Source organism: Sinocyclocheilus rhinocerous, unplaced genomic scaffold, assembly GCF_001515625.1.
Source record: "Sinocyclocheilus rhinocerous isolate Xijiao unplaced genomic scaffold, SAMN03320098_v1.1 scaffold1930, whole genome shotgun sequence".
Classification (NCBI taxonomy): Eukaryota; Metazoa; Chordata; class Actinopteri; order Cypriniformes; family Cyprinidae; genus Sinocyclocheilus; species Sinocyclocheilus rhinocerous.
Genome location: NW_015661869.1, coordinates 85,884 through 94,983, shown reverse-complemented (window position 1 = coordinate 94,983; position 9,100 = coordinate 85,884). Strand labels below are relative to the sequence as shown.

At 32.0% G+C, this 9,100-nt stretch overlaps 1 protein-coding gene across 1 annotated transcript in view; it reads right to left on the bottom strand.

The window, feature by feature from the left end:
• Positions 1 to 9,100, bottom strand: part of LOC107726567 (RAC-alpha serine/threonine-protein kinase-like) — a 59,033-nt gene that overhangs the window by 21,722 nt on the left and 28,211 nt on the right. Inside the window, exons 3-5 of the mRNA XM_016536197.1 lie at positions 6,744 to 6,872; positions 1,351 to 1,462; positions 283 to 409 (exon numbers count right to left, since the gene is read on the bottom strand). Of these exons, the coding sequence (XP_016391683.1) occupies positions 283 to 409; positions 1,351 to 1,462; positions 6,744 to 6,872 (368 nt within the window). The remainder of the gene's footprint in view (positions 1 to 282; positions 410 to 1,350; positions 1,463 to 6,743; positions 6,873 to 9,100) is intronic.

The following is a 9,100-nucleotide window of genomic DNA, read 5'->3' as shown; positions in this document are numbered from 1 at the left end:
AATTTAATTTTTGATTAGTAATATGCATTGCTACGAACTTCATTTGGACAACTTTAAAGGCGATTTTCTCAATATTTAGATTTTTTTGCACCCTCAGATTCCAGATTTTCAAATATTGTCCGATCCTAACAAACCATACATCAATGGAAAGCTTATTTATTCAGCTTTCAGATGATGTATAAATCTCAATTTCGAAAAACTGACCCTTATGACTGGTTTTGTGCTCCAGGGTCACATATGATTATGGTGTTTATTATTGTTATTATAGTGTCTGTTAAGTACCACTTTGAGCCGAGGTTTGGTCAGAAACATCTCCATGTCCATGTGTTCTGGAGACGCGTCCATCATCTCCTCCTCTTGTTTCTGCAGACTGTCGGACACGGTCTGGATGGCTTTGGTCCATTCCTCTCTACACAACAACAACACAAACAAACATGCAAACCAATGCTGCTTTTCTGCAAATATTAGGACTAATTGTCTATGATGTTCCTTTGTAAGTTGCTTGGATATAAGCTCCTGTTAATATACTGTATATGTAAGTTCAGTAGCATTTATCTCATGCTACTAAACAACAGTACACCTACATCTAATTTATTTCAGTCTAGTTTATTTTTCATTATTATTATTATTATTATTATTATATGTTTATTGAAATGTGAATATATTTACATATAATTTATCTTAGTTAAAAAAATCTAAGATTTCTTTAAAAAAAAATACTTTCAACAAATGCATGTTGTTTCCAAATAAATATTTTTGGTATTTATTTAAACTTATGTAAATGTAAAAATTTAAATGTTATTTATTTATTCAGTTTAATTTCAACTTTTACTATTGTTTTGTTTTTCAGTTGAATTATATTTAAAGTTCAAGGGAAAAAACACTTAACAAACGCATGACATCTCAGTCAACCAGTAATCATGCTAATCATGATCTCAATATTGACCAAAATAAATGTGATTATAATTTTTCCATAATCAAGCAGCCTTAAGTGAAAGTTTAATGTGCTTGCCAGTGTTATTTTAGCATCATTGATATACTATTATTTAATAATATGCTGAATTTGATTTTGTTCTCATATTTTCTGTTTTCATTTTAGTTTTTATTTTAATTTTTATTTAGTAATAGGTTATTTAGTTTGTTATTTCATTTCAGTTAATGTTTATTTTATTTGAAGTAATGTACATGCATTTGTATGGCTTTTCACCCTGGTTCTTGCACACTAGTTTCTCTGTAAATTAAGCTGAATGTCTGAGCACATATACAGTGAATAAGGTGCAGGTATGCAGGTGTGTGTGTGTGAGTGTGTGAGTGTGAGTGTGTGTGTGTGTGTGTGTGTGTGTGTCTGACCGCTCCTCAGGCCTCTCCACATGGAAGGTGCGCTCAATGACAGTGGTCCACTGCAGGCAGCGTATGATGAATGTGTTGGGTTTGGGCCGCTCCGTCTTCATCAGCTGACACTCTGGACACATCCGGGGAAAACCACACCAGAGACACGGACAGCGAGAGAAATGATGGCAGCAATCATTTATCTTTATCTGAGAGTTTCTCCAGCACTACATTACACACACTCAGTAGGGAGCGGCGAACAGGTGCACTGCATGATTACTTGCATGCAAACCTTACACACACTTCAATAACTCATGCACTTTAAAAGGGAAAATATGGGCTAAAACAGAAGCTAAAACCTACTGACGGCATGCAACAGAAAATCATTCCCACTCAGCCCTCAGAAAGAGTGGAAAAGAAACTTATAAAAGCACTTTTAAACTCGTCACGGCATCTTAAAAACACAAATCTAATGGCAGAAGATGGTGGAGAAACCGCGAGATGTGATGCAATGGCAAGACAGCTTAAAATGACCACATATTATATGCCTTCATAAATTCTGCATGGTGACAATTATTCTTATTTTCTGTCAATAATCAACGTTAATATTGTGCAATAATATTAAATGAAAATCTGAAAATGTTATGTACTCCTAACATTTGCTCACAAGGATGTTTTGCAATGTTAGAAATTAAGTTTTATATCCAAAAAGTTGGTGAGATGCAAACAAAAGCTTAATATTTTGAATCAGATTTTATTTTTAGATTTTCTGTTTTTAATTTTAAAGTTTTAGTAATTTTTACTGTGTGTTTTTGTAACATATATTAGTTGTTTTTTTTACATTTATTAGATTCAGTATATTTAGTTTTAGTTATTTTAGTACTTAAACTTAACAAAAATGAAAAATGTTTCCTTGGCAATTAGCTGGAATAAAACAAGTTTAAGTTTTTTTCTTATATTTTATTACAGTACCAAAAATGTTTTTAAATGGTTTTAGTTTTGGTTTTTGCTAATGATAATAAAATGTAGTTTTCCGGAACCATTTTTAAAACAATTTTCTATTTTTAAAAGGATGGCAGGTTAAAAGCATTAGCACATATTGATTATATGGTCAAAAGTTAGGAATAATTATGATTTTTATTGTTTTTGAAAGAAGTCTTTTCTGCTCACCAAAGCTGCTTTTATTTAATTAAAATACAGTAAAAACACAAATATTGTGAAATATTATTATAATTTAAAACAGCTGTTTTCTATGTGAATATCTGTTAAAATATAATTTATTTCTGTGATCAAAGCTGTATTTTCAGCATCATTACTCCAGTCTTCAGTGTCACATGATCTTCAGAAATCATTCTAATATGCTGATTTGAGACTTTAAAAAAAAAAAAAAATTAATTTTTTCCACATGTTTGACTTGTGGTGTATGTTTGGTAACAATTCTGTCACTTTGCATAATACAGACATCAACATTAATACTGTGTGTAATAATATTGTTTACTATTTGCTCACAAAGGTGTTTTGCGATGTTAGAAATGGTCTTGTATCTAAAACAAATGTCAAACTCAGAAAAAGTATAACTGGGGGAAAATGCTTTTCTAGAAGCATTTTTTGTTTTTTTTATGTATTTTTAATTTGTAAAATTATTTTTAAATTGACAGCATCTTAAAAAGCAAAGCTCATGGCAGAAGACGGCGGAAAAACAGACAAGACGTGATGCAGCAGTCAAAGACGTCCATCTAAAACAGCGAAAAATGAGCACATATTGATTTTACACCTCCTTAAATTTTGCATGGTAACAATTCCGTCACTTTGCATAATAATCAACATCAATATTGTGCATTTATCTGATTTGACTAAACAATAGTACACCTAATGTATACATTCTTTAGTTATATATAGTACATTTTTTTATTTTATTATAATTTTTTATTTATATATTTATTATACATATTTTTAGGACATATGCACAATGAAGTCTGTCAGTGATGAATTGTGGATGGAAAATATGTCTGAGTTTGAAGAGACAACGTGATGAAAAATGATTTGTCTTTCGAGTTGACCAGATCAATGTTTCTGTCTTTCTCAGGAAAAGGCTGACGGAAATGACATGGCCATAAATTCTGGGAAACGTTTCTGGTGTCTTATTTTATATTATTATTATTATTATTATTGATTGTCCTCTTATGCAATCGGTCAGAAGTTTTCATTTTTTTTTTTGTTTTATCTTTTTTTTTTTTTTTGAATTATATTTAAAGATCAAAGAAATCCAAGAATTCTTCAAAAAAAAAAAAAGTTCATCAAATGCATGATGTCAATAAATGTTACTGTGGTAAATATTATGTTAATTTAAAAAAGGTAAAAAATAAGCACATATTATGCTTGTTAATAATCAGTGCAAAGTCTCATTTATTGTCATTTTGCATAATAATCAACATTAATATGTTGTTTCCTCCTAACATTTGCAAACAAGGGTGTGTTGCGATGTCAGAAATGAAGTTTTACATCTAAAAAATGTCAAACTTCAATCTGATATTGACGATCAATGCACACACACGTATGCTTCTGCGATTCCAACGACGAATGCACAACTGCGTCCGAGGAAAACGGGAATGTCATCAGTTGTTAAAAACTCAAACTCACGTCTTTTTCAGAGAGCAGCCGAAATAAGCAGCGTCTGTGTTCTCTGCCCTCAAAAGTGCTCACTCAAAGAGGAAAACTTATGCTTTCAGTGCCACAAAGCACAATCGCCTCCAATATCCAGCAGCGATTCTGCCAGCGCGTTCCCGCAAACATATGTCACGGAGCAAGCGTGGAGGAGACATGTGTCACCTAAGAGGCCTGTCGACGAGATGGAGGACCCGGGTGAGACCACCACTGAGATCCAACGCTGCAACCCGAGCCTCCATCAGCGGCGAGATAAATAATGAGGATCAGCCACTTAATAACCACTATATTTCACAAGTGTCAGGGAGGAAGCGTTCTCTTGAACAAACATTATGGCTGTCTAATTAGTCTGTTCAATCATCTCAACAGTTTTCGCAGCGATGGCGGGGCTTCTTCACTGAATTGTGCTGAGGTGCGACTGGAGGAGACGGCCCGGATGTGTTTAATATGTTCTGCACGTCCCTCGAGGAAACAGAAAACTGTTCGAGTTGATGGAGGTCAGATGGAACTAGTTGAAGAATAACATCAAGTCCAGTCATGCATATTAAGCAAATTAAGCATGCACGAAATACACTGCGATCCCTTTTATATTTACAATATTTTTAATTCTTGCTTCTCATTTCCGTCTATTTAAGAAAACTTTGCCGCAACGTTAGTCTTATATCCATATAATGCATTTTTAACTCATTTAATGTCATTTATCAAACAAAATGTCTAATATGCACTCTTTTTTTTAAAATAACTTATAAATTAAACTACCTACCATGTTGCAAATTAACCTGAAATTATATATTTAAATTAAGCATGCACGAAATACACTGCAATCAGTTTTATATTTACAATAGATTTAATTCTCGCTTATTATTTCCGTCTATTTAAGAAAACTTTGCAGTAACTTGTCCATATAATGCATTTTTAACTCATTTAATGTCATTTATCAAACGAAATGTCTAATATGCACTATTTTTCAAAAATACTTTATAAATAAATACAACCTTGCACATCAGCCTGAAATTATATACTTAAATTCAGCATGCATAAAATACAACATCAGTGTAATATCCCAATAATACACTGTTTTTAATTCATTTACAGTATCATTAATCAAACAAAATGTCTAATTTGCATTCATTTTACAAAAAATACTTTTAAAAAAAACTACATGAAATTATATACTTAAATTAAGCATGCATTACTGTAATATCCAAATAATGCATTGTTTAAACTCATTTCAAGTTTCATATACCAAACAAAATAATATGCATTCATTTGATAACTGCATTCATTTTATAGAAATAAAAACTACCCACCATGTTGCAAATTAACCTGAAATGATATACTTGAAGCATGCATAAAATACACTGCAATCAGTTTTGCATTTAAAATATATTTAACTGTCGCTCATTTCTGTCTATTAACGATGTTAAAACTTTGTCACAACTGTAGAATATAATGCATTGTTTTTAATTCATTTAAAGTGTCGTTTATCAAAAAATATGTCTAATATGCTTTATTTTTAAAAAATCCTTTATAAATAAAAACTACCTACCATGTTGCAAATTAACCTGAAATTCTATATTTAAATTAGGCATGCATGAAATACACTGCGATCAGTTTTATATTTACAATAGATTTAATTGTTGCTTCTCATTTCTGTGTATTGAAGATGTGTTAAAACTTTGGTCTAGCCTGTTTTTAACTTTCTCTGTGCTATTTATCAAACAAAAATGTGTATTATGTATAAGTTTCATAAAAAAAAATACTTTAGAAGGTGCAAAAAAAAATACTTATAATGTTGCAAATTAACCTGGAATAAAAAAATGCAATTTTAAAATGTATTTCTGCCATGGAATAAAAAAATAAAAAGGTAATTGAGACTTTTAATCTCAAATGTTTGACCTTTTTCTGAGTTTATATCTCAAAATGCAATCTTTTTCCTCGCAATTGCAAGTTTATATCTCAGAATTCTGACCTTTTTTATATTTCACAATTCAGAAAATGTGTTTTTCAGAATTGCACACTATACTAAACTCAGAATTGTGAGAAAGTCTAAATTGCAAGATATAAACTTATAATTGCAAGAACAAAAAGTATGAAATACAAAGTTGCAATTTCCATTTTTATTTTTGTAATTTTTGGAAACAAGCTTGTCACAGTTCTCACAATTCTGACTTTTTTCCTTTTAATTCTGACTTTATTTCTCACAATTCAGGCACAAAAAAGCCAGAATTGCCAGCTAAAAAAGTTTTTCTTAATTCCATTTCGGAAATAAAAAGCTATCATATCTCTTTGTTTGTCTGACTTTGTTTTACACAAAATTTAAAATAACTAAACTGCATTTATTTACAAAACTGCACACCATTCATTGAAGTAAACATGCACTGCATGTCATAAAAACATTTGATAATAACCCTTAAAATGTTTATTATTGCTGTTCACATACTGTTTTTAGTTTACACAATGCACATTACGAGGCAAGTACTACACTAGTTCTTGATTCAGTTTTAAGCTGGATTGACCCATGCATAAAGCCTCTAAATACACAGTGTATATTCTGTGTATATTTAATGTGCAATTTTGCAATTTGCCTATTGTTGGTATAGTGTTGTAAAGCACTTTGGTCAACTCCGGTTGTTTTTAAACTGTGCTATATAAATAAAATTGTATTGTAATTGTATGCATACACACACGTTATGCTCTCAGATTCTCCTGCAGACTGTAGTAAGTTGAGGTCTGTGTGAGAGACTCACGTGCCACGGAGAAGTTGTTTAACGGCGTCTCCAGCTGATCCACGTCCTGCGGACGCTCCTTATAGCCGATAAACGTACCGTCACTCTTCAGCAAGAAATACCGCGGCCTCCACGTCTTTATGTACTCTCCTGTGAGACAAAGAGAGAAAGCTAAATAAATACACAAGGTTTTATTCAATATTAACAGAGTATAAGCAAATAAATTCTTCTTTGTGCAGATTAACTCAAAAATGTGTAGCCACTTAAAATCTACAATACAGAGCAACTTTTTATGAATGCATATATGACCAAAGCCAGTCATTTTCACCATATAAAGCCTCTAAATGATCAGCATGATCAAACTTTGCACACAATCTATGTGTTTGGATCATTTCAATCTCATCTTACTAAGACATATTATTGGATATACAGAGTGACCGCTGATATTTAGATCATGTTGTGTCAGTATCTGCTGTACTGTTATACAGATCTCATTGAATTTCATCATATTTCATCAAATTGCATATTTTGTTCAGTTTGAGTCTCTGAATAAACAAAACATGCAAACTTTTTCAAGATTTAAAAAAAAAATATTTGTCTGTCTTTGTTTAATGTTCCATTAAAAACTCAACTATTTATCTCATAATTATGACTCTGTGTGTCAATTTCTACTTTTTATCTCAAAATTATTATTTTTGTCATAAATTTGCATTTTACCTCAAATTATGATTATCATACTTATGACTTTCTCATAACGCAATTTTTTTCTCGTGACATAATCTCATAACTTTTATCTCATAATTATCACTTTTTATCTCAAAATTGACTTGGGGTCTTAATTATGACTTTTGTATCTCAATATTATCATACTTGATGATACTTGACATCAACTTGAGATAAAGCTGCTTTGCAACGATTTGCTTCGTGAAAAGCGCTATACAAATAAACTTGAATTGAATATTATAGCTTAATATCATAATTATGACATTTTTCTTAAAATTACGATGTAGTGTGTCATAATTATGACTTTCTATCTCATAATTATGACCTTTTATCTCAATAACTTTGTATGTCAATTTCGACTTCTCATAATTTCGACTCATAATTACGACGTTTTATCTCTTAATTAAGACTTAGTATGTCATAATTTTGACATTTTATCTCAAAATGATCACTTTTTATCTCAAAGTTGACTGTCATAATTATGACTTTTTTTCTCAAAATGATGAATTAGTGTGTCATAATAAAGACTTTCTATCTCATAATTATGACCCTTTTATCTCATGAATGATTATGACTTAGTATGTCATAATTTCAATTGTTTTTTTGTCTCAAAATTATGACTTTTTATGTCCGAGTTTTGACTTTCAATCTCATAATTATGACTAAACGGACAACAAAAGCCTGATGTATCAAATATGCAAACTTTTAAAATATTCATATTTTCAATAGACTTTCTGACTATTATGATTATTTCACAAACATGTCAGGCTTCACGGGGTTAAAGACCTTTATTGAATGGAGAGCTAAACCTTTAGGAAACGATTTTAACTGCGTAATGAAAGAATGACTCAAGCATGCAATGCATCTAAATTTCGATGTTTGAGCTCCAAACAACAGCAAAACACCTCCATTTCCAAAGCAGCACAAGAGAGAGCAACCCAAAGCTGCTGCCGTGTTCTGCAAGAGAGATCAATCAGTGCTGAGGACGGTGCAGAAATCACTGCACCAGATGTTGCGGAATTGGAAATGAAAAGTCTGCAGCACGTCAGAAACACAGAGACAGTTTGAATAGTTATCCAGGAAAAGTGTAATTTATTTTTAATTACGGGAGTCGAATATTAACCCCATGCAGGGTCTGAGCAAGCTGTCCTTAATTGGCCCATTTCCTCTGTCACTAAAGTGTGGATGTGTCACGGCAAACGTCTGTCTCGCTGGTTTTTAGCGGCTTCCGGCTCATTTGAGCTGTGACAGACCAGAGGAGCAGCGACTGGCCCGTAACAGAGCAGCTACACATGCATTTGTCATCTAAACACTGCAACGCTTCACAGAAACTTCAGATCACTTTCAGCTTTCTGAAGAGAGCCCGTTTTCTAACTTTGAGCAAGTTAAGATGTGCAAATGTGAAGCTCAGTGCTGTTGGATAATGCTAGTGAATTGAATATGCTTTTCGGCAATGGAAAATATGTTTTGGACTTCATGAACAGCAGCTAGAACGAACACGAAACACAGACATACACAACCACACTAATGATCTAGGCAGAGTCGTCAGGTATAAGGCTTCCCAAATGGGTTTGTGAACCTCTGATGTCAAATTAATATTTTTTTTTAATAAAAAAGTCAAAATACAGCACTTACTGAAAGTATTAAAATCACAA